General features: G+C 61.6%; 3 protein-coding genes across 10 annotated transcripts; 2 read left to right on the top strand and 1 right to left on the bottom strand.

Moving 5' to 3' along the window:
* The first annotated feature begins 2,219 nt into the window (after positions 1–2,219).
* Positions 2,220–7,651, top strand: LOC138806061 (pyrroline-5-carboxylate reductase 3). Of its 2 annotated transcripts, none has more exons than XM_069991548.1 (6): positions 2,220–2,350; positions 3,600–3,664; positions 5,348–5,527; positions 5,758–5,970; positions 6,218–6,310; positions 6,426–7,651. In XM_069991548.1, exons 1-6 carry the CDS (start codon positions 2,260–2,262, stop codon positions 6,606–6,608), a joined length of 825 nt encoding a protein of 274 aa, XP_069847649.1. In that variant the 5' UTR covers positions 2,220–2,259; the 3' UTR covers positions 6,609–7,651. The 2 variants fall into 2 exon arrangements, with proteins under 2 accessions (XP_069847649.1, XP_069847650.1); XM_069991549.1 differs by having other exon boundaries at positions 6,201–6,310.
* A 2,653-nt stretch (positions 7,652–10,304) lies between these two features.
* LOC138806060 (tigger transposable element derived 5-like) lies at positions 10,305–12,737 on the bottom strand. The gene has a single exon (XM_069991547.1). It carries the CDS (start codon positions 12,681–12,683, stop codon positions 10,731–10,733), a length of 1,953 nt encoding a protein of 650 aa, XP_069847648.1. The 5' UTR covers positions 12,684–12,737; the 3' UTR covers positions 10,305–10,730.
* Positions 12,738–12,865: 128 nt separating this feature from the next.
* On the top strand, positions 12,866–26,597 carry LOC138806057 (elongation factor 1-delta-like). Of its 7 annotated transcripts, none has more exons than XM_069991537.1 (10): positions 16,866–16,929; positions 18,108–19,183; positions 20,918–21,038; positions 21,373–21,444; positions 25,045–25,101; positions 25,362–25,461; positions 25,540–25,640; positions 25,832–26,053; positions 26,213–26,407; positions 26,499–26,597. In XM_069991537.1, the coding sequence occupies exons 2-10, from the start codon at positions 18,108–18,110 to the stop codon at positions 26,535–26,537; spliced, it is 1,983 nt and encodes a 660-aa protein (XP_069847638.1). In that variant the 5' UTR covers positions 16,866–16,929; the 3' UTR covers positions 26,538–26,597. The 7 variants fall into 7 exon arrangements, with proteins under 7 accessions (XP_069847643.1, XP_069847642.1, XP_069847641.1 ...); XM_069991536.1 differs by having other exon boundaries at positions 20,915–21,038; XM_069991542.1 differs by lacking the exons at positions 16,866–16,929; positions 18,108–19,183 and adding an exon at positions 12,866–12,959 and having other exon boundaries at positions 20,915–21,038.
* Positions 26,598–27,012: the final 415 nt, after the last annotated feature.

Below are 27,012 nucleotides of genomic sequence, written 5' to 3'. Positions count from 1 at the left end.
TCCAGGCATTGATGAAAGCACCTGGAAGAAACGCCCAAGTTCCTTGAGCTTCACTCTACCCCAAGCTCTTGCTTGGACATCTCATACCTGTCTGCAGTGAGCTTCTGCAGCTCATTCTGCAACACGATGTTGGTCACTTTGTCACAAAAGTAACAAATACCTAAGAAAATCAACTTCTTATAAACAGGGTGCTGGGGGCTCACGCCTCTAATCCAAGCAACTCTGGAGGCTGAGATTTGAGGATTGCCGCTCGAAGCCAGTCTGGGCGTGAAAAGTCCCTGAGAGACTTTTATCTCCAATAAGCTACTCAAAAAAGCCAGAAATGGCATTGTGCTCCAGCGGTAGAGCGGCAGCCATGAGCACAGGGCTCAGGGCAGCGCCCAGGCCCAAGTTCAAGGTCCAGATTGGGAAAAGGAAGAAAATGAAGAGAGGCTGGTGTGCTTCTGCTCCTGGCCTCCTTCGTGGTGGGAGGCAGCGGTCCCCCGGGAAGGCTGGGCGGGAGGGGGAGGTTGGGGGTCCACGCAGAGGGTTGGGCGGGGAGGCTGGGGGGGGTCCACGCGGAGGGCTGGGGGTCCACGCAGAGGGCTGGGCGGGGCAGGGGGTCCACGCGGAGGGCTGGGGGGGAGGCTGGGGGTTCACGCGGAGGGCTGGCGGGGAGGCTGGGGGCCCACACGGAGGGCTGGGCGGGGAGGCTGGGGGGGTCCACGCGGAGGGCTGGGGGGAGGCTGGGGGTCCACGCGGAGGGCTGGGGGGAAGGCTGGGGGGGTCCACGCGGAGGGCTGGGCGGGGAGGCTGGGGGGGTCCACGCGGAGGGCTGGGCGGGGAGGCTGGGGGGGTCCACGCGGAGGGCTGGGCGGGGAGGCTGGGGGGGTCCACGCGGAGGGCTGGGCGGGGAGGCTGGGGGGGTCCACGCGGAGGGCTGGGCGGGGAGGCTGGGGGGGTCCACGCGGAGGGCTGGGCGGGGAGGCTGGGGGTCCACGCGGAGGCTGGGCGGGGAGGCTGGGGGTCCACGCGGAAGGCTGGGGGGGAGGCTGGGGGTCCACGCGGAGGGCTGGGGGGAGGCTGGGGGTCCACGCGGAGGGCTGGGCGAGGAGGCTGGGGGAGTCCACGCGGAGGGCTGGGCGGGGCAGGGGGTCCACGCGGAGGGCTGGGGGGGAGGCTGGGGGTCCACGCGGAGGGCTGGGGGGAGGCTGGGGGTCCACGCGGAGGCTGGGCGGGGAGGCTGGGGGGGTCCATGCGGAGGGCTGGGCGGGGCAGGGGGTCCATGCGGAGGCTGGGCGGGGAGGCTGGGGGCCCACGCGGAGGGCTGGGCGGGGTCCACGCGGAGGGCTGGGGGGAAGGCTGGGGGGGTCCACGCGGAGGGCTGGGCTGGAAGGCTGGGGGTTCCACGCGGAGGGCTGGGGGGAAGGCTGGGGGGGTCCACGCGGAGGGCTGGGAGGAAGGCTGGGGGTCCACGCGGAGGCTGGGCGGGGAGGCTGGGGGGGTCCACGCGGAGGGCTGGGCGGGGCAGGGGGTCCACGCGGAGGGCTGGGCGGGGAGGCTGGGGGTACACGCGGAGGGCTGGGGGGAGGCTGGGGGTCCACGCGGAGGCTGGGCGGGGAGGCTGGGGGGGTCCATGCGGAGGGCTGGGCGGGGAGGCTGGGGGGGTCCACGCGGAGGGCTGGGCGGGGCAGGGGGTCCACGCGGAGGGCTGGGGGGAAGGCTGGGGGGGTCCACGCGGAGGGCTGGGAGGAAGGCTGGGGGTCCACGCGGAGGCTGGGCGGGGAGGCTGGGGGGGTCCACGCGGAGGGCTGGGCGGCGCGCAGGCGCTCCCTGGGCCGGCTGGGCCGCTCCCGTTGGGCCCCGGTCTAGCGCTGACCGGGGTGGGGCGGCGTTCAACTCGCGGCTCGGCCCCGCGCGTGGGACTCCGGGGCTGCGGCTGTGAGCACCTCCCTGCGGGGGTCCCCTTGCGCCGCTTTGGGGACGACGTTAACCTCGAGTTTCCCGGGGCGAAACAGACGGCGTTCGCAGGACACCTCGCCCGACGCCCGTCCTCCAGAAGATGACGGCCCGGGAACACAGCGGCGCCCGGCGCCCCCGAGCGCGGCGGCACCTCCGGCGCCCGCGGGCTCCGCCCCGCCCCCAGGGGCCACGCCTCCTCCCTTCCGCCAATGGGAGGCGAGGGGTCCTGTGGCTCTTTGTGCCAATGAGCGGCGAGGGGCGGGGCCCAGTGCCTCCGGGGCGCCGGCGGGCGGGCGGGTGCGGCGTGTGGCGCACGCCATGGCGTCCGCGGAATCCCGGTCGCAGCGCGTGGGCTTCGTGGGCGCGGGTCGCATGGCGGAGGCCATCGCGCAGGGCCTCATCCGAGCAGGTGGGGCGGCGGAGCTTGGCCGGGGGGCGGCGGGCTTTCCTGGGCGGGAGGATGCGCGTGTCGGGGCGGCTCGGGCGAGCCCTCGGGGCCCGCTGCGGGGTCCCGGGACCCCCGGCCCGCGTGCAGCCCGCGCGGCCCTAGCCAGAGCCGCTGCTCCCGCTGGCCTCGAGCCGGTCGGAAGCTGCGTGCTTCCCGAGTGTAGGATCGGGGCCTGGCTGTTCGGGGCCCCGGCCTCCGGACCGCCCGCGCGGGACAGGAGCCCCTTTGGACGCACCTTGGCCTGCGCTTCACGCCTCCTTAGTGACCTCCGGAAAGCTCACGGTTCCATCTGCGGCGCCATCGCATTCTCTTGGAAGCGGCGCCTTAGTGCTGTCAGCAGCCAACTTCTTGGCTTCGTGGACTTGGCCAGGTTGACCTTTGGGAGTTTCCGTGTGTGCCCCACACCACCCGTGGAGGTGGACAGCTCTGTGGGACCAGATCATTCACCCTGTGTGTGTAAGAATGGATCTCTACCTGTCCTCTAGGCGCCAAGTGGTAGCCTGCAGTGTTTCTCCAGACACTGCCAGATGTTTCCTGTGTCAGGGTAAGGAGAGGGACAAACGTATCCTGGCCACGGATCATAAGTAAATAGGAGGGGATATTACTGCTGTCCTAACGCCTTTAACGTAGATCGCACATAGAGAGAGCTGGTGACCTTTGGCTCTCTGCTTTCAGCCCTACTTCAAAGTCCAGAGGACTTGCAATCAATCAGAAAATACTTTATTGCAAGTCTCAGGTGTGTAATACTGCAGTTCATCTGAGACTTAGATGCTGAGTGTTGCGTTACTGCCAAGGCGTGTGGCTGACATTGATGTTAACTGTGTTCAGGTGGTGGTGTGCTTCTTTTTACCTTACAGAAGTCAAGCCCAATCTCCTCACCATGTGCTCCATGGAGGCAGATGCTTTCTCCTAAATGGCACTAGCACACAGGCCTCATCCACCATCCCTCCTTAGACCCTTGGGGGTCTGTGTCTTCACTGGACCAGACAAGCCCCTGGCCCCAGCAGCTGGCATAACTGCCAAGTAGACTTTAATGGAACTGATTGCTGGGCCCTGAGTTCCCCAGCATGGCTGCTTTGAGTTCCTGCAGAGCCTCAGGCCAGCCAGCAGGGAGCTAGGAATGGGACGAGCTTTGCCCAGGAAGGGCCAGGCAGGCTCTTCCCTGTCTTCCCACCCCTCACCAATCTTCTGCCTTTGCCTTTCTCTTCAGGCAAAGTAGAAGCTAAGCAAGTGCTGGCTAGTGCACCCACAGACAGGAATCTCTGCCACTTCCGGGTGAGTGAGACTCAGGGCCTTGTCCGAGACAGCTGTCAGGGCCAGGGAAGTGTGGCTCATTAGCTGAAGATCTGAGACTGGGCTAGGTTAGGGGAAGGGAAGCCAGAGGCCAGGTAGAATGTCACGGTTGTGGAAGGCCAGAGCAGACACAGGTATATACCTGTGTGTTCACACAAGGGCTGGGCTGGGGTGGGCACGGATGGGTGTGGGAGAGTAGCATTGGTGGGGTCTCGGGGGGTGTGAGGAGCAGTGTTGGGGGGGTCTCGGGGGTGTGGGGAGCAGTGTTGGTGGGGGTCTCAGGTGTGAGGAGCAGTGTTGGGGGTCTCAGGGTGTGAGGAGCAGTGTTGGGGGTCTCGGGTGTGAGGAGCAGTGTTGGGGGTCTCGGGTGTGAGGAGCAGTGTTGGGGGTCTCGGGTGTGAGGAGCAGTGTTGGGGGTCTCGGGGGTGTGAGGAGCAGTGTTGGGGGTCTTGGGGTGTGAGGAGCAGTGTTGGGGGTCTCAGGGTATGGGGAGCAGTGTTGGGGGTCTCGGGGTGTGAGGCAGTGTTGGGGGTCTCAGGGTGTGAGGAGCAGTGTTGGGGGTCTCAGGGTGTGAGGAGCAGTGTTGGGGGTCTCGGGGGTGTGAGGAGCAGTGTTGGGGGTCTCGGGGTGTGAGGAGCAGTGTTGGGGGTCTCAGGGTATGGGGAGCAGTGTTGGGGGTCTCGGGTGTGAGGAGCAGTGTTGGGGGTCTCGGGGGTGTGAGGAGCAGTGTTGGGGGTCTTGGGGTGTGAGGAGCAGTGTTGGGGGTCTCAGGGTATGGGGAGCAGTGTTGGGGGTCTCGGGGTGTGAGGAGCAGTGTTGGGGGTCTCAGGGTGTGAGGAGCAGTGTTGGGGGTCTCAGGGTGTGAGGAGCAGTGTTGGGGGTCTCGGGGGTGTGAGGAGCAGTGTTGGGGGTCTCGGGGTGTGAGGAGCAGTGTTGGGGGTCTCAGGGTATGGGGAGCAGTGTTGGGGGTCTCGGGGTGTGAGGCAGTGTTGGGGGTCTCAGGGTGTGAGGAGCAGTGTTGGGGGTCTCGGGGGTGTGAGGAGCAGTGTTGGGGGTCTCGGGGGTGTGAGGAGCAGTGTTGGGGGTCTTGGGGGTGTGAGGAGCAGTGTTGGGGGGTCTCGGGGGTATGGGGAGCAGTGTTGGGGGTCTCGGGGTGTGTGGAGCAGTGTTGGGGGTCTTGGGGTGTGTGGAGCAGTGTTGGGGGTCTCGGGGTGTGTGGAGCATTGTTGGGGGGTCTCGGGGGTATGGGGAGCAGTGTTGGGGGTCTCGGGGTGTGTGGAGCAGTGTTGGGGGTCTCAGGGTGTGAGGAGCAGTGTTGGGGGTCTCGGGGGTGTGAGGAGCAGTGTTGGGGGTCTCGGGGGTGTGAGGAGCAGTGTTGGGGGTCTCGGGGGTGTGAGGAGCAGTGTTGGGGGGTCTCGGGGGTATGGGGAGCAGTGTTGGGGGTCTCGGGGTGTGTGGAGCAGTGTTGGGGGTCTCGGGGTGTGTGGAGCATTGTTGGGGGTCTCGGGGTGTGAGGAGCGCGGTGGCGGGGTCTCGAGTGTTTGGAGTGGAGCTAGTGTAGACTGAGGCGGAGGAGGTCAGGGCCATGGGACTCAGGTAACCGTGTATAAAGGCTGTGATGTGGAGCCGCCCCTGCTGTGGCCCCGGTCCTGGTTTCCCTTGCAGGCTCTGGGCTGCCAGACGACCCACTCCAATCAGGAGGTGCTGCAGAGCTGCTCGCTTGTCATCTTTGCCACCAAGCCGCACATCCTGCCCGCTGTCCTGGCAGAGGTGGCCCCCGTAGTCACTCTTGAGCACATCTTGGTGTCTGTGGCTGCTGGGGTCTCTCTGAGCACCATAGAAAAGGTGAGTGGCTGTGAGCTGCAGCGGGGCTAAGGCCTGGACCCTGGCACAGGCCCTCTGACCAGGCTCAGGCAGCAGACGGCCTCCTGGCCAGCTGCCCAGGTGATGGTGTGGTTGCTCTGGGCCAGGCCTCCAGACTCGCTATGCCTGGCCAGCCGGGACAGAGGACGCAGCTGGCTGAGGGCTGCCCGCCGGCCCGTCCCCCGGGCGCCTGACCCCTGTCTCCTGAACAGCTGCTGCCTGCAGGCACGTCAGTGTTCCGCGTCTCACCCAATCTGCCCTGCGTAGTTCAAGAAGGGGCCATGGTGCTAGCCCGGGGCTGCCATGCAAGCAGCGAGGAGGCCAGCCTGCTGCAGAACCTGCTGGAGGCCTGTGGGCAGTGCGAGGAGGTGCCGGAGGCCTACGTGGACATCCACACCGGCCTTAGTGGTAGTGGTGTGGCTTTTGTAAGTATTGTCTTGCCCGCACCCTGACGGGCCAGCCCTCCTCAGCGAGCGGCCCTTCTGCATCCCCAGGCTGGCCGCTTCCTCAGCCCGGTGTGCTGGACCTCAGCCCAGTGCCCCTGCTTTGGTGAGGTTTAAGGACGGCCCCTTGTGAGCCCGGGTTCCAGTCCAGGCACTGGGCATCGGGGCCACGCCCTGAGCTTGGTTCCCAGTGTCCTGCCCGTCTGCTTTAGCCCTCCCTCTGCTGCAGGTGTGTGTATTCGCTGAGGCCCTGGCTGAAGGCGCCATCAAGATGGGCATGCCCAGTGGCCTGGCCCACCGCATTGCTGCCCAGACGCTGCTGGTGAGTGAGCATTCCCCCAGGAGTGTCTGGGCGACTCAGGCCTGCGCTGCTTCCCGCAGGCCGACAGCGTGGCTGTGGGCATCCCCCTGGTCACCATCTAATGCCTTTTCCCCAGGGGACAGCCAAGATGCTACAGCAGGAAGGGAGACACCCGGCCCAGCTGCGGACGGATGTGCTCACACCGGCTGGTACCACCATCTATGGGCTCCACGCCCTGGAGCAGGGTGGCTTGAGAGCGGCTACTATGAGCGCGGTGGAGGCTGCCACCCAACGGGCCAAAGAACTCAGCAGGAAGTAGAGCCGGGCTCCTGATGAGAACACCAGCTGCTTACCTAGCCACAGCTGCCTGGGGCCCCAGGACTCCTCCTTGCTTGCCCCAGCCACCCAAGTCCTCCTTTGCCCTTCCCATAAGGATCATACTCCTCTCTCCATCCCTCATGGGTGTCTCCCCTCGCCCTACACAAGGAAATGCAGCCCCCACCTCTGCAGACCCCCCTTGATAATAGTTCTGCCCCCAGTGAGCCTACCATAATGCAGGTAGTGTTAGTTCTCAGGTCCTGAAAGCTGGTGTCTTGGTCCCGTGCCTACATCTGAGGATGGTTGGAGACCATGAGCAGAGCCACTGGGCCTGGGGCCCTGACCCTTCCCTGGAACTGCAGCCCAGCCCGTTCTTACCCAGCCGGGCACATGGGGTCCGGGATGCCCTCTCACTAAAGCTAGAGGCCTCGCAGTACTGCAGGGCCTCCCCAGGGAGGATGGGAGAGCCCAGGGTCCCCCAGCCTGAGCAGCTAGCAGGTGGTCTGTTCTTCCCCGAGCTGAAGAGGAGCGATACCCAGGAATCTCATGCAACAGAGCCACGCTGGCTGGGTCTCCCACAGCCCTCAGGCAGCAGCACCTGGTGGAGAGACTACCGAGGTCCAGAGGGTGGGCTCTGGTCAGATGGGGATGCCCTTCCCTCCATCCTCCTGTCCCACAGCTCCTGGCAGGCGGGTGGAACCCATGTCCTTCGGTGGGAGTTCACCAGGCGAGGGCGCTGTGCCTCTGGTTCCGCCTCACTGGCCTCTGCAGGTCACCCTCCCAGGCTTTCCCGGGCCTTCTTGCTCCTACCCAGCAGCTTCCTGAGATGGAAAGGGCACCCACTCATCAGTGAGGTTTGGGACAGGGTCGCCTTCTAGCTGGGCAGTAACCAGACTATCCCTCCATCTAGGGCTAGTGGCATATGTGACAGGGACAGATATCCCATACCTTGTCTCCCCTACCTACTGCGTATCCCTTAGCTGTCCACCATGACCGGCTCCGTTTTTCTTGTTTGTGGGATAGGAATAAAGGTGCCATCTTGGAGCACTGAATGTGCTGGCGGGTCAGGCCGGGACCAGGGATGGTGTGGGTGGCAACGGGTTCCATTCACTCAGTACCCACAAGACCACCAGGGCTTCCGTGCACTGGCCTCCCTCCCAGCCATGCTGAGCCTGGGCAGGGTGGGTCCCAGGTCCGGTGCTGTAACCCCTTGTAACCTACGTGAGTGACTGGAAAGTGAGCCATCACCAGCCTCCACAGGGACCAGGCTGGGCTCAGCTTGGGGCGTAGACGACAGTCCTCCGTCACCTTCTGGCCTTCCGTGACTGTCCCAGCCCACTCATGGTGGCTGGGTCAGGGCTGACTGCTGCCAGCCACTTCATGCCACCAGACTAAAGCCACTGCCTTCCAAGATACATGGAGGATATGCCCACGGCACCTTTAAATCAACGCCAGCCCATTTTACACCCCACCCCTAGAACACAGGGTGCTCCAGACTTGTCTTAGGTTGAGTTGCAGAAGTACAACTAAAACAGAGGCATGTTCACCTTTATTACACACATGCTACTGCACTGCCCGGCAGGGCAAGCTCCCTGTCAGCAGGGTGGCACGCTGGGCCCTCCGACAGCACAGCCTGCGGTTCTCTTAAGGAGTGGCCATTGAAGGCTCACCCTTGGGACAGTGCCTGCCAGGCCTCACTCACCAATCTTTCCACGCTGTTTTCTTGTGCCTAGCCCAGGGGCTCTGGCTGGCCCCAGCGTTAAGGGTCACTAGCTGCAGGGACAGCAGTCTGTCACAGGGCCAGTGTGAAGCAGTCGGAACCTCCCGGCTGTAGGGATCCCACACTGGGGATCAAGAATCCCCAGAACGAGAGATCCAGGATTCTGACAATTCCTGGCAGCTATACAGCAGGTGAAAATGGCAGCCCTAAGGAACTGCAGCACTGATTCTGTTCTCCCACACTACCAAGGGTGGCCAGGTAGATATGCAGCCAGGAGCACTCAGCGAGGCCCACATTACTTTACAATGTGCTGAGTGGAGAGGTGGGTGGTTTCAAGCCAGCTGTAGGCGCGAGGTCACGGGACCTTGGCTGGGGCTGCACAGAGCCAGCAGCAAGCCCATCAGCAGGGTGCCGGTGCCTGGCCCTCTGCCTAGGCTATTACTGCATCTCACTCTGCAGAGAAAACTTTTCTGAGGTGCTGGGTATCAAACCCAGGGCCTTCACATGCTAGGCAAAGCACTACCCTGAGCTATACCCCTAGCCCAAGACAATACTAGAGCCAGCATGGGGCTCCCCAGTCCTTCAAATGCCAGTACACAGACTTCTACTTGTCTTGTTTATATGGAAGTTGCGCCTAGGCCTTGTGGGGCCAGAAAGGGCAGCACAGCGATTGTGACCAATGACTCTGCTGACTCCAGCTCCTTTGGGCCCAGGCCCCCAGAATGATGGCACACTCACAGCAGGAGCAGCTGAGAAGCCAAACCGAAGGGCAGCTCCCAGGGTGGCCTAGGTGGACGGGCTTAGGCCTACAGCTCTGCCACAGCCTTTGAGATGGGGCTGTCCTTTGGATCCCTGTAGACATGCCTGCCAGAATTGGGGGGGCAGCTCCTAGAGTGGGTGCCTGGGCCCAAGTGGAGGCTGATGGTGTAAATGCATTATACTTGCTGAAGCCCAGCCCCAGCTGCTTGGGCTTTGTGCTCTCAGCCACCTAGGTGTGCAAGCGTGGAGGGGCTATCCACGGAGGTGGCCGGCTGGGGCGCAGCACACACAGATGGAGGCTGCAGACTGACCTGGCCAGGCAGGCCTTACTCTTCTTGCTCCCAAATCCTCCATACCTCCTCTCAGCTGAGACTGGAAACACACGTTTCTGTAGGGATAGGAAGCAGTTCCAGGGAGCTATGAATGGAAACCACTTTGGGGAAGTGCTTCCTTCAGCTGCCCTGTCACGCCAGTGCATGGCCGTCCCTTCAGTGTGCACACCACCTGCATGCAGGTCCCGAGCACCCTCCCACCCGCTCTTGTGCCCAGGGCTCTGACTTCAGACGTGTGATCTGAGGGAAGAGCAGAGACCCGGGCCCCAGCCCCTTAGGAGGGCCGGGGCAGCAGCATCTCGCCAAAAGCGGTGACCCAACCCCTGCCTAAGGGGCCGCATCTCCGGTACCCGGAGTGGCGGCAGGAACCTGGGTGGAACGTCAGGGTGGAGTGAAATTTAGACAGCCCCCTCTCAGATCGGGCCGCCAGGGCAGCTCTGAAACCACATCCTTGGCAGTGTCAAAAGGTAGGAAAATTGGGGTGGGGGAGTAGGCTGGGAAGAACCCACATGGGGGTGACACTAAGGCACTAAGACCACTAAGGCCAGCAGTGAATGGGCCTGACAAGGTGGTCAGTAGCTGATGGAGCATCAGGAGAGCTTGTCCTGCCGTTGGTCACACCACCAGGGGCCAAACTCAAATACTTGCCAACCCATGGAATACCATCCCAGAATGGAGTTTTGTTCAGGACAAAAGTCTACCTGCTGCTGCAGGGAGAGGTATTTCAGAACTTCATGAAGTACCAGCCTTCATCCTCACACACTGTGACAGATCAGCCTGGGCCAGGGTGATGGCCTAGAACCAAGCCAGAAGCTTCCAGAACAAGGGCAGAAGCAGCTCAGAGGCCACGGCACTCTGCCCAGGTCTCATGGCATCTTCTGAGGAATGTCTTTAAGAGCAGATTTAATGTGCTTAAAAAACAAAAAACAAAAGCCAAGTGGTGTGTCTCCCACTGGGAGGACGGTGGGCACCGGTGGCGGGGTGTAGAAGGGAGCAGCCACCGCCAGTGCACACGGCAGGCCAGGGAGGGATTGGGGGAGCCCCATAGGGGCCAGAACTGCTGACAGGAGCTGTGCCCGTGTGCCCCACCAGCTGTGCAAGGGAACCCCGCTGTGTGCACCTGGGGGGGGGGGGCTATCCCAGGAGCTGAGAAGCAGAGTGACACCTTCCTCCAACAGCTCTCCCTCACCCAGGTTGGGCTTGGACCATGGCAATCTCCTGGGTGAGTGGGCCACCCCAGAGGGAGAGATGACAGAGCAGGTGTCCTTTCCCTCCCAGTGCAGCGGGGAAAACGGGCACTGGGCTGGGATGGTCACACTCCGTTGCTGGGAACCGCGGGGGAGGGCCTGACGCCCCCCAGCCGCCGGGCCATGGTGATGAGCGAGCGCAGCTGCACCAGCCTCAGAGGCCCCACCTCCCTGGGGTCCTGGCTCTCCAGCCACCGCAGAGCTGTTTCCAGCCCCCAGACAGCTTCCCCAGCAGTGGGTACCACCAACGCCCCTCCATGCTCACTGGCAGCTTCCTCCTCCTCCTCCTCCTCTTCCTCCCCCTCTCCACCCCCAATGCTAGAGGGCAGGCTGGCTGGGGATGGGGGGGCAGCGGGAGGCAGCGAAGGAGGCCAGACGGGGCCCCCCTCAGCCACACAGCCCTCAGGGAGGCCCCCGTCATCGTCCAGGTGCAACCACTCTACCACCTCTTCGGGTGCCATACGCTTGTAAGCCAGGGCGGCCAGATGGGTGAGGTCAGCCAGCACCCTGCTGTGCTCAGCCGCCTCCTCAGCCTGGTGGACGGGCTGCTGCCCAGGTTCAAAGGCTGCTCGGAGACTCAACAGCCAGCAGCGCTCTATGCTGCCGGCCTGTACCAGGTCCCAGGAGAGCCCAGCCAGGTACAGCATGTCCTTGAGCATGAAGCTACGCATAAAGTCCAGCGGGGAGCCACCGGCACAGGACACGGCCAGCCGCAGCAGCTCCCTTTTGTAGAGATGCTTGAAGGCCGCTACCACCCCCTGCTCCAGGGGTGCAGGGATGTGCGGCCGGCTGTTTCCCTTGGACAGGAAGAGTACCCTGACGGTGCCGTCGGGGGTCTGTAGCTCCTCCGGGGACCCGAAGGGCTCGGGCCTGCAGGGCCTAGGAGTTTCCGTGCTCTCTTCCCAGGTGGGCATCCCCGGGGCCCACCTTGGACAGGGCGGGTGGGCGACCAGCAGCACGGCCTTCTGCTGCAGGCAGCTCCGACGCAGGTAACGTTTGACGCCGGGAACAAACTCCTCGAAGAACCAGCCGCGAAGCAGCGGGCGGCTCAGCCAGGCGCCGGGGCTGTAGCGGTAGGAGGCGGGGAGCCTGTCCTGACTGTGGCGGCGCAGGCTGGGTGGGTCGGGCATGTGCCCGACGATCAGAGGCTTCAGCTTGTGGCTCCCGGTCAGGTTGGCGGCCAGCAGCACGGTCACCCGGTCGCCAGGCCAGCGCCGGCCGCAGCCCCCCGGCGGGGGCGCGGCCTGCTCGGGGAGCAGCCTCCAGTAGAGGCCGGTGACGTTGGCGTTGTAGATCTGCTCGTCGCCGTAGCCGGCCTCGGAGGGGGGCGGCGCGGCCGGGGCCCGGGCGGGCGGCGGCGGGGCGCCCGGGGGCCGCGCGGGCTCCTCCTTGACCGGCGGGCGGGGCGCGGGGCCCGCGGCCGGGGGCTCGGCCTCGCCGTAGAGGCGCTGGCTGGAGATGCCGTGGCGCTTCTGCCAGCGCCAGAACCAGCCGTGGCTGGCCTTGAAGGTGCAGGCGGGCCCGTGGATCTGGCGCGCGAAGGCCTCGGCCTGCGCCTGGATGGCGGGCCCCGACAGCGGCACGCCGTGCCGGCGCAGCGCGAGGAACCACGCGTACACGGCGCGGTCGATCTCCTCCTCGTTGGCCAGCCGCATCTTCTTGCGCTGCGTGCCCACCTCGCCGCCCAGCTGCTCCAGGAACCAGCGCAGCTTGGGCTCGTCCTTGAGCCAGCCGCGCAGCGTGCCGCCGGGCACGCCGAAGTCCCGGCACACGCTGGCCTGCCGCTCCCCGCCCTTGACGCGCTCGATGGCCTGCAGCTTGTCCTTGATGGAGTAGGCCTTGCGGAAGGCCATCTTCACTGCCACGCGGGCCCGCGGGCCCGGCGCGGGCGTCGGCGGGCGCGCCGCGGCGGGGCCCGGCACGGCGGCGGGGGACCGCGGCGCCTCGATCGGAAGTCCGGACGGGGAAAGGCGGCCGCGGTGCAGGGCAGAGCCAGCCGGGGAGCTCACGGGGTACATGGTGGCGGCGGCGACGGGGACCGCCGGGCGCGCGAGCCCTGCTCCGGCCCGCGCCGGCCTTCGGGGGCGGGGCCAGGGGCGGGACCGCCGGGGTCCCTCCCTTTTGTCCCGCTAGCCGGGCCGGCGCATGCGCGCTGGGCCCGCCCGTCCGCCGCGCCTGCGCAGGGGTCGCAGTTGGTCGGTTTCGCCGTCAGCCCCGCCCCGACTCATCCGGACGGCTCCACTCGGCGGCCGGCGAGGGGGCGGCGGGTGGGCCACGGCCCCGTCCCAAGCTCGGTGAGTCGACCGCTCCAAGGTGGAGCGACCTCCGACGTCTCTGTGACCAGTTCGCCACCTGGGCGCTCACGGCGCGCGAGGCGCCGCGGGGTCCGAGGAGGAGACGGCGCTTGCGCGGAGCCGCGCCTCCCCCCCCCGCGGCTGACGTGGTACGCCCCGCTCCACTTCCGGTGTGCGGGCCCGGCGCACGCCCGTCCTCGGCAGGCCCGCGCTCGCAGTGCCGCGCTCGCTCGTCTCCCCCTCGGCTGGCGTGAGTACCGCGGCCCCCGCCGCTGGGCGCGCACGCGCCCGGGAGGCTCGCGGGCCGCACCCCGGTCGTTAGGGCTGGCGCCGGCGGGGCGGCGCGGGTTCGGGCGGACGGCGGGGCCGCGCGGGGGGCGGGCCGGCTCCCACGTGGGCCGGGGCGCGGGCCGCTTCCCGAGCGAGCGCCGGTCCCCTCGGGGCCGTGGCGGCCGAGGGAGGCCCGGCGTCCTCGCGTTCGTCCCGCACGCGTTTGTTGGGGCTGGGCACGGAGGCGCAGGGCTTGGGAGGAGCGGGGGGACCCGCCGGGAGAAGCGGCGCCCGGGGGCCTCGCGGGCCCCGCCCAGCCCGGCTTCTAGCCGGGATTTCAGGCAGGAGCCCCTGGGCCCCCTTTCCGCCAAGGCTGCTGCTCCTCGGGTGGCGTCCTCCACCCTCTCGAGCCCGGCCTGGCGTTTGCGTGGTGAAGCAGAGATGTTTCCGCACGTGGCAAAGGACAGATGTGACCCCCCACCCCCGTGTCCCTTGAGGACAGACTTGCTCATCACATGCCCGGCGCACAGACTCAGGTCCCGCCATGCTCCTAGCACTGCTAACGCAGGGCTTCCCGGCCCGAAGCGGCAGGCCAGCAGAGACGAGAATCCACCTGGAAGGCAGAGGAAGGAAGGAGCTCCCTTGCCGGGCTGTGTGGTGGCCGACTCCACACGGGCCTCTGGATTCTTTACCTCCGAGTCAGGGGCCAGCAGCGTCTCCTAATGAGCTGGGAAATTTCAGGCAGAGCCCATCTGGCTGGCTGGCTTCCTGTCCCTTGGAGGGCCGGCCCTCCAGTGTTGGCTTTGGGGGAGCTGAAGGCTGGACAAGGTGGCTAGTGTGCTTGACAGCGTTTGGATCCAGAGTAGCTCTGGGTTGGTGTGTGCTAGTGTCAGCCTCTTAGGGGCTGCGGGCAGGGGGTGCTGGCATTGTTCATTGGTCTGCGCTAGCCTCCTAAGGTGAGCTGTGTACGTTGGAAGAGGCAGTGAGACGTTTAGTATTATTTATGGGGCTTTTCCACTTATTTACTTACTTATTTGGTGGTTGTGTATGTGTGTGTTGGCAGGTACCGGGGCTTGAACTTGGCCTGACGCTCTAGCTTGATTTTCTCTGTTGAAGCAGGGGCCCTCCACTTGAGCCACACCACCACTCACTGCTTTTTGCCGTTTAATCGGAGATTAGATTTTTCTACACAGGCTGGAAAAAGCTAGGATGACAGGCCTGAGCCACCAACAGCTCCTACAGTGACACACTTATGTGGACTACCTAAGTGTGTGAAGGAAGAGCAGGCTGTGGGTTTCAGCCCTCCTGGCTTGGTGGCTTTCGGTGGCTCCGACATTTGGAGTCCTGTGAGTGTGAAATGCTCTATTCCGGTCCCCAAGTAGTTGCAAGGTCCAGCACAGGTAAGGAGAAGGGCTGCAGGGGCTTAGGTCGTCAAGCAGGCCAGGCCACCACGGGCCATAACAAAAATAGAATTGATGAGATAGCATTTGAGGTGAGGAGGCTGTTGGGGCTGGCTAGGCCTGCGCCAGAGTGGTTTGGCTAGCCGCAGTGTCCCTTCAGGCCTAGGGCATGTAGACCTGTTCTGCCTAAGACAAGTCCGTAGTTCTGCATAGGGCTGAGGTGTGCGGGAGTCAGGCAGAGCAGCATTGAGTGGGATCTTGAGGCTGTGCAATTTAACCCCTAAAAAGGGTGAAAGCCAGGCACCAGTGGCTCGTGCCTGTAATCTTAGCTACTCGAGGTGAGACTTATCTCCAGTTAGCCATCAGAAACCCAGAAGTGGAGCTGTGGCTCAAGTGCTAACCTTGAGCAAACAATCTCAGAGACTGCACTCAGGCCCTGAGTTCAAGGCCCAGGACTGACACAACAAAACAAAAAGGGTGAAGGATTGGGTGCTGGTTGCTTCCTGACTGTAATCCTAAGAGGAGGGGGATGGGTTTGAAGCCAGTCAGTGCAGAAACATCTGAAATCCTTCGAAACTGTGCATGCCTATTGTCCCAACTGACACCAGAAGCCAAGATTAGGAGGATCAAGATGCTAGGCAGAAAAGTCCAGAAGGCACCTGTCTCTGTGAAAGGGGAGCTGTGCCCTGTGGAACAACCAAAAACCTATAAAACGTAGGTGCCGTGGCTCAGGCGTGTGCCCTGGTGGAGGGTGGGGGCACCGTCAGAGGTAGGTGCCAGCCTAGCCGGCCAAGGAAAGGCAAAAGCATCACACAGCAGCACCGGACAGTGTGGCCGTCCTGAGAAAGCACTTCCTCCGGCATCCTCGGCATTTCAAGTGCCAACATCTGCCCTTTTGGACACCAGACAGAGAGTGTTCTATTGGGTAGCACTGGTTCACAGACTCGGGCGAACACAGAAAGGGGCTGCTGGGTGGGGGTGCATGGAAGCTGAGTTTGCTGGCAGACTGACCCAGTCTCCTGTCCCCCTCACTATTCTACTCCTGTGGGCACAGGCTGCTTGAGGATGTCCAGAGGACAGGTGTCACAGGTAGGGCCTAGGAAGCTGATCATGAAAGCCTTCACCATCTGTCCTGGTGCATGGAGATAACTGGGTTCTAACCACCATGGCCGGCACCTCTGGGGCCCATCACATCTTAGTCTTCCTCAGGACTCAGTCCTCCAGCCAAGCGTGTCCTTGGCAGAGCTTGTGGTTGACAGACCGCAAGAGGTCCTGCCCTTATTTAGGAGGCTGTAGCCAGTCCACAAGCCCCTTCAGCTGGTTCCTCTGAGTGCTACTGGTGCTGTCTCCGGGCTGACCTGGTCAGCACCCCGCCCCCCCTCGCCCTCGGCTCATTTTCTCCCAGAGGGATAAGGGGCCTCCAGAAAGCTCTGTGGCAACTGGCTTTCTTCATTGTACTCCATTCTCTGTTCAAGCTCCTGCCCCTGCCTGGAGAAGCCTGAGGCCAGCTTCACCCCACTGTGCAGGGCTGCGGTAGCCAGGTTGCCCTGCCGGCGTCCCCAGGCTGTTTTGGGAGGCGCTGGGCTTGTACTGGAGTGCCTTCCAGGAGTCCGTGCAGACAGCTTGAAAGCTTTATGGTGCCTTGGACGGGGGCCTGTCACGACTTACCTTGTCCCAGGACAGTTGGGAGAGGGTGGCTCCTGATGGGAACCCAGAGAGCTACATTGCAAGGGGTGAATCTGGTGTGGGGTCCGGACAGCCACCTGAGGTCTGGTAGTGTGGCTCAGCCTCGCACCTGCCTCAGCGATCCCTTCAGTAGATCCCCAAAGGCCCAGCCTGCTCGGGCTGCCTGAGCTGCTTGCTGTCTGGGGAGGCCGACCTTTCCCACCAGTCTAACCTTGGTACTTTCCCTTCATGCTGTCCTAGGAGGCCAAAGCAAAAGTAAGTACACCTTCCTGTTGCCTTGTGGCCCAAGGCAGTTCTGTCCCTTACTGGCCAGCACCTTAGAGGTGGCTTCCTCTCCTTGAGCCCTGGCTCCGGGAGCCTGGGCAGGGGTCACTTAGGCAGTAAAGCACTAGTCCCCGGGGTCATACAAAACCTGGTCTGCTCTGAAAGAGTCGGACCGTTGATGAGCGTCCTAGACCATTGCTCGTGAGCTCGGTGGTCCGTCAAGCCGGCTGTGCTGGGAGCTGCGCCAGGCCAGGCCTCCTGTCCCCTTGGTAACCCTGGGTGATGTCACAGTGCCTTGCCTCCAGGTCTCTTGCCCCTGTCCCTGCCAGTGCCCCTGAAATCTGCCCTTGGTAAGTGAGGGGTGCCCCCTCCCCCATCTTTCCTGGGCCTTAGCAGCCCCTGGCCCTAGGTCCTGGCAGCAGAAGGGGCCTGGCACTTCCCTCTAGGTCCTTAGGGTGGGCTTCAAGCCAGGACCACTTTCCAAATCCTCCTGGTGGGTGGGACTTAGATTTTGTTAGGGGTCGGTGTTAGGAGGGAGCCCTAGACAGAGAGGTAACGGTTTTTCTTCAGCCAAAGACTGCCCTTCAGGTAGGAAGCAGCGGGTGGCCTGTCCGCTTTGCCTTAGGCTGCTCCCTAACACCCTATATGCACCGTGGGGCACAGCACCCCTCGCTCCCAGTCAGCTCTGGGCCTGGTTAGTTGAGTCCCAACAGCTTTTCCTTGGGGGCACACAGGTGCTAACGTAGGTCCTAGGAGAGCTCAGCCTGGGGCCTCTGCTCTGGTGCTGTCGCCGCGGCAGGGGCCGGGCCTCCAGCCTCCTCCCTAGGTCTCCAGTGACTTGACCCTTCAGGTGCGGGCAGTCGGCCTCTGCTCCTGGTCTCCCTCTGCAAGACCAAGCCCACAGTGAGGCAGACCAAGGGCGCCGCTTCAGTGGGCCAGTCGTGTGCTGGTGATGGGCTTGCGGTGGGTGGGCATTCTCAGGTGGCCTCAGATCCCTTCCTGTGGACTAGAAGCACCAGCTGGCTGGCTCCCTGGGAGGTGTCAGGCGCTCAGTACATGGCTACATTTGTTCAGATAAGCTAGGAGTGGTGTCTTAGTGGAAGTAAATCTGGGGTATTTCATTAGATACACTTACCCCAGGAAACTGCTGATTATACTAGCCAGTTCCAGCTGGGCACAAGCTGTGCTTTCTGGAAGCCCCATGCGAGGAGGCTTCTGTGGCACATTTAGAGGTGGTATCTAGTAGGTCCCTTTGCAATCAACTTTTGCGGTAAAAATACATAAACATGTGAAGGCATGTGCCTCCGTTTCAGTTACAGAAGTTCCCGTGTGACTGACTCTGGGCCCTTGCATGTCATCTCATTGCCCACCCTTCCCGGCCCCCTGCTAGCCCCTCCCCGGCCCCCCTCTCCCCGCCTCCCTGCTAGCCCCTCCGGTCAGGCTGAGGCTGAGGAGGTGGTGGGAGGCAGGTGCCTCTGCTATGTTGCAACTGCCTTCTTGTGCTTGCTTTTTAACGCTGTGTCCGAAGATGAGGAGCGGGAAGGCCTCTTGTGCCCTGGAGACCGTCTGGGAGGACAAGCACAAGTATGAGGAAGCTGAGCGGCGCTTCCATGAGCACAGGGCCATGCAGGCTGCCACCTCTGCTCAGCAGCTCCTGGCCAAGGTGCCAGCTGTGAACGGGCCTGGACAGGAGGACACCGAGGACGCCGAGGAGGCCAAGGCCCCCAACACCAGCAGGAGCGATCCCGGGAAGAGCCATGACAGCAAGAAGCCGCTACAGAAGAAGAGGAAGCGCTCCCCCAAGAGCTGGCTTGGCCAGGAGGACCTGGCCCTGGTGGGCCTCTCAGCCGACCACGGGTGGCTGGACAAGCCACTCTTTGACCAGGCAGAAAGCTCCTACCGCCAGAGGCTGGCCGACGCAGCAGCCCAGCAGGCCCCGCAGGGCCCCTGCACACACGGGAGCCAGGTGGCCTGCCACCACGTGACATGGGGGATCTGGGTCAACAAATCCTGCTTTGACCAGGCCGAGTGCGCATTTGTGGAGTGGTCTCAAGCTCTGCTGCTGGCTGCAGAGCAGAGCCAGACGCAGGGGGCTCCCGACACAGGCCAGCAGGTGGCCACCACTGACCCGGCCCTAGCCTCCCAGCCTACCCTGCCGGCCAATGGCCAGCCCCCTCTAGGGAACCTGCAGGCCCTGGTTGGGGAGGTATGGCTGGAGAAGCCTCGGTACGACGCGGCCGAGAGGGTCTTCTATGAGGCCCTGTTTGACGGCCACCCCCCTGGGAAAGTGCGCCTGCAGGAGCGAGCCGGCCAGGCGGAGGGCGCCCGGAGGGGCCGCAGAGACCGGCGGGGCCGCAACGCCATAGGAAGCAAGCGGGCTGGGCCGCGTCGCACTGACGGGGAGGTCCCCTCCGCCTTGCCCTACTGGTACTTCCTGCACAAGGACGCCGAGGCTCCCTGGCTCAGCAAGCCTAGCTACGACAGCGCTGAGTGCCGCCATCATGCTGCTGAAGCCCTGCGCATGGCCTGGCGCCTGGAAGCTGCCTCCCTGGCTCACCGCCCTGGGCCCCGGTCTGGCCCATCCATGTCCGGCCTGAGACCCAAGTAGGAGAAGTGGCAGAGGGTGCCTGGCCTGGCTAGGATTGCAAACACAGGGACAGCTGTCCCCAGGCGGGGCCCCTCTTCCCCGTCCTGTCCCGTCCTGTCCCGTGTAGGGGCTCCCCATACCTGGGCCCTGGCAAGGGGAGTGTTACCCCTTGCGGGGAGTCCTCTGAACTATTGGGATTGGTGGGCGCAGGACAGGGCAAATGAGAAGCCTTTCGGCTGGTCCCTGGGGTGCTCAGGTGAGATGGGGAGCTGTGCAGGGCACCCCAAGCTAGCCTTGTAATGTGTGCCTGCCTCGAGGTGCGGTGGGCGGCAGACCCAGGAGCACATGGTTAGCACGGCCTCTGTTGGAACTTGGTCTGGGGCGAGAGACAATCCCCTTGGGGCCATGCTCCAGGACCCTGGGGAGGGGGCACTGCCCCATCCCCTGCTGCCAGCTAGGCTTCGAAAACATAGGCAGCGTGATTGGGCAGGGAAGGGCCTGGACATGCCGGTGTCCCGCTTGCTCTCCCTGCCTTCCTGCCCTGTGCTCACAGTGGCCTGGCTCCCCAGCAAGTCAGCCATGCGTGGGAGCAGAGTCTCGCTGGACTCTGTCACATGTCACAGGGCAGCAGGAGGTGAGGCTGTGAGTGGTGAGCGGTGCAGGTTGGGGTTGGAACCTGACCCCTGAGAGGTGAGGCCCACGGGCCACATCCCATCTGCTGGACCTGGTCTAGAACAGCAGTTCTCAAACATCTCCATCTTGGTTTGCTCAAGAATTTACTTATAGGGCTGGGAAGGTGGCTCAGTGGCAGAGTGCCTGCCTAGTAAGCCTGAACCCTGGGTTCCTCAGTACCACATACACAGAAAAAGCCAGAGGTGGTGCTGTGTCTCAAGTGGTAGAGTGCTAGCCTTGAGCAAAAGCAGCTCAGGGACAGTGTCCTGGCCCTGAGTTCAAGCAGGACTGGCAAAAAAAAAAAAAATATCTATTGACGTTTGCCAGATTGCAGCTGAGAACTAAGCACTAACTATGTTTCCAGCCTGGGCACCAGCACTCACGCCTGTCATCCCAGCTACTCAGGAGGCTGAGATCTGAGGATCATGGGTCAAAGCCAGCCTGGGCAGGAAAGTCCATGAGACTTATCTCCATTTAGTAACACCTCCCCCCCAAAAAAAAAACAAACAAACCTAGAAGTAGAGCTGTGTGGCTCAAGTGGATTTGAGCTGAAAAAGCTTAAGGATGGTACCCAGCCCCACGACCACCCCGCCTCACTCCATCCCCCCCCCCCCCCAAAGAAAGTAGTGCTTTGAAGGAGAATTAGTTTGTTGGTGTCCATAGCATGTTTTTGTGAAAAATGTCTTTCTGGTGGCAAAAAAAAAAAAAAAATGCAGTGGGCCTAGTAGTAGCCTAATAGTCATATGACGTTGTTGCAAACTTTGTGTCTGGTTTGGTTGATGGCTGGATTCTCCTTTCTGTGCTCAAACAGTTTTTGTGTGGTTCATGTGGTTGGAAGGAAGTCTGCTTTGTGGGTTCCCAGAAGTCCTTGGGCTAACTTGAGGGCTGGTGTGGAGTAGCCTCTGAGGGGCTGCCCAGCGGCTCATCATGCAAGTGAGACCCACTCTGTTCTCCTTGGGCTGCGTGAGCCAGCAGGCTCAGGCTTACAGTTGGCATCTGAGACCGGGAAGGGTATCTTCAGATATCCCCGCACCCCCACCTTCTAGCCATGCTAACCTAACTTCTCCCCCTCCCAGCAGGAAAATGGCTACTAACTTTCTGGTGCATGAGAAGATCTGGTTTGACAAGTTCAAATACGATGATGCTGAAAGGAAATTCTATGAGCAGATGAATGGGCCTGCAGCTGGTGCCTCCCGCCAGGTGAGGGCTGGCTGGGGGCTGGCTGGCCGTGCGGGCAGAGGCATATTAGGGCCAAGTGGCTCTGGAGGCTTGGGGAGAGGGGCATTACTGGCTCCTGATTGTAATGCATAGGACACACACTGCCAGGCAACTAGGGCTGAGCTTCCGAGGTCTGCCTGCAGACCGGCCCTACAGCACAGTGGCCCTGGCCTCCAGCATCACCTGCTCTCTCTGCCCTGCCTGCTTTTATTCTGTGCAATGCTGCTTTGCTCTCTGGGTGAGGATTCTTAGGGTTTTAAGGGGTTTGAGGGTTTTTCTAATTTAACTCGACTGGTTCTTTCTGCATTGTCTGCAGGATAATGGTGCCAGTGTGATCCTCCGTGACATTGCAAGAGCCCGGGAGAACATCCAGAAATCCCTGGCTGGAGTGAGTACCTGCGAGCTCATGCGTGGCCAATAGCATGTCTGATGGGATCCCTTGGGGCTGCCAGCAGCCTTGACCCTTTGGGCCAAATTAGGCTACAGAGCGTGGTGAGGTGTTCTTGAAGGGCATGGGGTGCTGCAGCCTCCAGACCCACACTGGACCTGGACCAGAGCTTGCTGTGTACCCTCTTGTCGGCCGGCGGTCACTCCGGCTACTCCTGCATGCCAGCGTGGTTGCCTGAGCTGCGTGTGTCCTCCTGCACTGTGCACGTGCGGAGGCCTCTTTCTTCCTGCTTGCTGAGTGACTGCTGGACCCTCCATGGGATGGGTGCTGTTTCACTAGGTTTCTTGAGTTCTGGCCATAGAGTCAGCACCATCTTGGCCTTGTGGCCTCTAGGCTCCAGACAGATCAGGAGTGGAGGGGGTCCATGGCTGAGTGGCCTGCTGGGCAGGCTCTTAACCAAAGTGGACCTACTGGGCTGCCTTCCTTACTAAGAGGGTGGGGGCCTCATTCTCCTGGGGTAGTTGGCTGCTGGAACAGATGACCACTAGCTCCCAGCTTACAACAGTGTGAGTTCATCTTACAGTCCTGGATGACAGAAGTCCAAGACGGGTCTTCCCAGCCTAAATCTAAGTGCCATCAGGTTTCAGGAGAAAATCCATTTCCTGCCTTTTTGGGGTTCCTTGGTTTGTGGCCTGTGGCAGGCAGTCTCAACCTTCCAGCCTCTGCTTCCATCTTTGCAGTCCTGACTCTGAGTCCCCTGCCTCCCACCAGCCCAGGGGTTCTGATTGCAGCTGGCCTGTCCAGATAATTTAGGGTTTCCTTACCATCCAAAATAGCAAGTTTGATTATATATTTGCTAATTCCCTTTTACTGTGGAAGGTGACGAGATCGTGGAGGGGATGACCCTATAAGTTCACCCAGAACCACCGTTGAACCCACGCAGGGTCAGTCCGTGTCCTATCTGTCCTATGCCAACATCCCCAAAGCCAGCCTGCCCCCACACACACACAGGTACACACTGTGCCCATCCGTCCTACACCAACACCCTCAGAGTCTTAGTCCGGAGCATGGGTGGTCTGTGCCAAGGCAGAATTCTTCAGGTGTAGACCAGTACACCTAGGGCGTAAGTTACCCCCTGAGTATAGGTATGGGTCAGCTGTGCCAGGTCTCCCTCTTGAAAAGGGGGACGAAAGAGAAAGGGGGCTTCACTGGTCCCAAATAAATTGAGAATCCAGCCAGGCAAGTGCGCGAGGTTTGAAGACAGAGCTAGAAGGCGGGGCTCAGCAGGGAGAGCACTTGTTTGCAGACTGTTTGTCCATCCTCGCCCTGGCAGTACTGACGCTAAATTGTACACAATGCTCAGGAGCTCTGTGAACCTTAGGTAGCCAGAGGCTGTCCCCACCTTTGACAGCTGGTGAAGGAGGGGATCTGCAGGTAGCCACCTGGTCTCAGGTCCTCCGCACTCACCAGGCTGTCCAGCTGCCACTGGCTCTCCATACTTTTCCTTGCCGAGTTTGCGTTCATATCTTCTGCAGTCTGGAGAATGGTTAGTTTTTTTTTTTTTTTTTTTTTCTCGTGCCGGTCCTGTAGTTTGAACTAGGGCCTAGACACAAGGCTAGTGCTCTACCTACCACTTGAGCCACAGCTCCACCTATGACTTTTTGGTGTTTCATTGGCAATAAAGAGTCCCACAGGCTTTGCTGCTTGGGCTGCCTTTGAACCACAATGCTCAGATCTTAGCCTCCTGAGTAGCTACAATTACAGGCAGGTGCCACTGGCGCCCGGCTAAGAGACTAAAAAGTTCTCAGACCATAAAGTCCTGGTTCTTTTCTGCTTAGCAGTTCCGTCCATCTCTCCTCCCATAAGCAGCAAGAAGAAAGTAAGGTGCTTCTTTCACAGTTGGCCTAGAAGTCCCCCTGGCACAATTGAATTAAACTGCCTGTCCACCTCCACCAGTGGCGGGGATAATCTTGTCTCCCCCGACTCCCTCCGCCAAGCCCGTGTGGGCAGCGGCACGAGCACCCGTCGTTAGCCGCGGTCTGCTGTCACCATGTGTGTCCTCCGGGTTGATGTTCATGGCTGTGCTGCTTGCCCTGTCCAGAGCCCCAGGCTGCGTCAGTGAGTAAGTTAGGATTTTTGTCTTGCTCCTTAATTAAACCAGCCGTATCCCCTGGCCATTTTTTTGGGGGGGGGGGTCCGGTTGTGGGGCCTGAACTCTGGGCCTGGGCGCTGTCCCTCAGCTCTTCAGCTCAAGGCTAGTGCTCTACCACTTGAGCAATAGAGCCACTTCCAGCTTTTTTCTTTTTGCTTATGTGGTGCTGAGGAATCGAACCCAGGGCCTCAGGCATGCAAGGCAAGCGCTCCACCACTGAGCCACCTTCCAAGCCCCCCCTGGCCATTTTTAAGGTTTGTTCCAGTGCCTGTGTTCATTTCCACTTGATGTAACCAACCCATGACCTTGTTCTGTCTGTGTACAAGTCCCGCCAGGGCTTCTTACTTGGCCCCTTCTTGGGTTCTGCCTTGGCTTCTACTGACCTCATCCCAACAGCTCAGAGCCCAGCCTGTGGCCCATGCTTGCCTGGGCATGAGCTGGGCTCGGGCCTCGCATGTATAGGGCTGGTGGTAGCATGGACTTCTGAACAACACAGTGACTACTTGGCAGCATGGCCTAAGCAGCCCTGGGGCTCCTGGAACACTTCCTACCTATGCTGTGTGGGATTCACCTCTAGGTCCTAGTAGCTGGGGACAGGAGAAGAGCATACTGTTAGTCTTAGAGACTGGATTGCTAAGACTTGTATCACAAAGCCAGACATCTTACAGCACTGGCTAGTCCCAAGATCAGTGCCAATGTTGGCACAGAGGGATATTCAGCCCATTGCAAGGGTCCAGAAAGGATATTTAGACCAAGTCTCCTGGGAACTGCATGCAGGGTGAGGGGAAAAGTTGAAGTTTTTGCTTAAGAGTATTTCTCCCAAGTCGGTATAGCCTGCCAAGTTCTGAGGGGACTTTTCCTGTGCCCCCAAACTGCCTCTGTGAGGTATGAGCAAGGCCCCCAGTGCCCTGGCCAGATTGCTCCCAAGCTCTGGCTCTGATGGATCTGCTGCCTCTCCAGCCTGACTCCTTGATCAGAGTGCCCGGTCACGGCTCCATCCCGCCCTCCACACATAACCTGCCGCCCCTGGTCTTTGCCACATGGCTGTGCTGTCGGGGACTCCTGGGCTTCCATACCAGCTCTGCCCAGGGCTGCTCTGCGGGAGTCACATACATCAAGTGGTTTATCTGCTCAGTGTCACTCTGGGGCTGGTGCTGCCCGCTGCTCTAAGGAGCAGGTTCTGCTGCACACAGGCCGAGAGCCGAGACCATGCATGAGCCTGAGATGGGGTCTGGCTGGAACTTGCATGCAGCCAGGTGTGCCCTGTCCTTAGAGCCCAGAGCGGATTTGCCCCCTGCCTGTGCACGTGGACCCTGAGGCTAGAGGCCAGAGCCTTCGAAGGCTGTCTTGGGATAAGGCGGTTGCATGGCCTAGTAGGCGATGTGCTGTGCTGACAGCCTCCAGTCCTTTCTTTTGGCCCTTTAACTGCTTTCCCCTCCCCTTTCCAGCTCAAGGCAGTGCTGCCCGGCCCCGCTGAGGCTCTGAGCCAGCTCGCCCCTGGGACTGTAAGTCCTGCTGGACAGTGGCAGTTCTGAACTGCATGCTGCCTCTGTATAGTCCCGTGCCCTCTGTGCGCTGAGAACGCCGCTGTGTTCTGTGCAGCCTCCCTCCTGCGGCCCATGAGGATGGACGGGCCAAGGCGTCTTCATGGTCCTGAGCATAGCAGGGACCCAGTGGGGCTGACGGGACTCTTTCTCTGAGTGGCTGTGAATGAGGGAACCCTAGGACAAGCTGGGGTGCTGAGTCCCAGGCTCCTTCCTTGCAGAGCTCAGGCCCTGGGGTTTCCAGTGGACCTGGTGGAGATCACAGTGAGCTCGTAGTACGGATTGCCAGCCTGGAATTGGAGAACCAGAACCTGCGAGGAGGTGAGTCCCTGGGCCTGGTGGGCTGGGCGGATACAGCCCTCTGCTTCTGTTGTTAAACGAGGATCCCTGTGCCTGCAGTGGTGCAGGGTCTCCAGCAGGCGATCTCCAGGCTGGAGGCGCGGCTGAATGCCCTGGAGAAGAGCTCACCCAGCCACCGCACCACCGCCCCACAGACACAGGTGAGTGCCCTCCTCAACCCTGGGCCTCACTGGCCTGTGGCAGCCCCCGCCCCCCGCAGCTCATCTTCCCTAGGTCTTGGAGTGCATGGAAAACCATCCCAGGCTGACCTCTTGCAGCTGCTTTGCCTTCAGTTAGTGCAGGGGGGAGAGGGGAGGTGGGGCGAGGCTCAGTCTCTGCCTGCCTGTGGCAGCACGTGTCTCCCATGCGCCAAGTGGAGCCTCCAGCCAAGAAGGCGGCCACACCAGCCGAGGACGAGGAGGACAATGACATTGACCTGTTCGGCAGCGATGAGGAGGATGAGGACAAGGAGGCAGCCCGCTTGCGGGAGGAGAGGCTGCGGCAGTATGCAGAGAAGAAAGCCAAGAAGCCTTCGCTAGTGGCCAAGTCATCCATCCTCCTGGATGTCAAACCTGTGAGTGGGAGGAGTGGGGACCTCCCTTGTCCCCTAGGGGCAGAAGTCAACTGTAGAAGTGGAGGGAGAAGAGCAAAAGCCCAGCAGGTGCAGATTGGGATACCCAAAGAGCTGGCAGAATCTCCCCAGATGACTCACTTTTCTCTTCCACTCCCACAGTGGGATGATGAGACAGACATGGCCCAGCTGGAGGCTTGTGTGCGCTCCGTCCAGCTAGATGGGCTGGTTTGGGGGGGCTCCAAGCTGGTGCCTGTGGGCTATGGCATCCGTAAGCTACAGATCCAGTGTGTGGTGGAGGACGACAAGGTGGGCACAGACCTGTTGGAAGAGGAGATCACCAAGTTTGAAGAACATGTGAGCCAGCCACCAGCAGGAGGGTGGGGGGAGGGAGGGTGGGCCTTAGGGAAACCAGCCACCATAAGCCCCGCCCCACCTGTCTCCATAGGTGCAGAGTGTGGATATTGCGGCTTTCAACAAGATCTGAAGCCTGAATGCATGGTTTGTGTGTGTGAGCCTCTGCTGAAATTAAAGACTTGAGACTCTGCACTGTGCCTCCTGTTGTGTCACGTGGGGGGAGGTTTTGCACATGCACACACAGGTGCTGCTCCTTTGATCTGATCACTCACCCTGTGGGTCCTCACATTCCAGTGCAAGGGACAGGTACATCCAAGCTGTTCAGTCAGAGCAGAATCTGTTGGCTCATTGAGCGGGGGAAGCCACATCTCTCCAGACTGCCGCTTCTCCTAACTGGTGCGGGACCCTCCCACCCTCATTGCCCACCCAGTCCTCCCTATTTGGGTTTGAAGGTTCCTGCCCCTTTGCCTGCTGGAGACCTGCAACCTGGTCAAGTGTAATTACATTCTGTCGGGTCTGCCTCCTCACTCCTGGTGGTCAGTGCTGCGTTCTTCGTGGTTCTAGACTGCAGTGTAGTGAAATTGGCCAGAATTGGTGTTTGAGTG

This window comes from Dipodomys merriami, unplaced genomic scaffold, assembly GCF_024711535.1.
Source record: "Dipodomys merriami isolate MVZ:Mamm:240054 unplaced genomic scaffold, mDipMer1.0.p SCAF_4, whole genome shotgun sequence".
Taxonomy (NCBI): domain Eukaryota; kingdom Metazoa; phylum Chordata; class Mammalia; order Rodentia; family Heteromyidae; genus Dipodomys; species Dipodomys merriami.
Note: the sequence above shows the minus strand (reverse complement) of the source record. Positions and strands in the feature narration are given on the sequence as shown.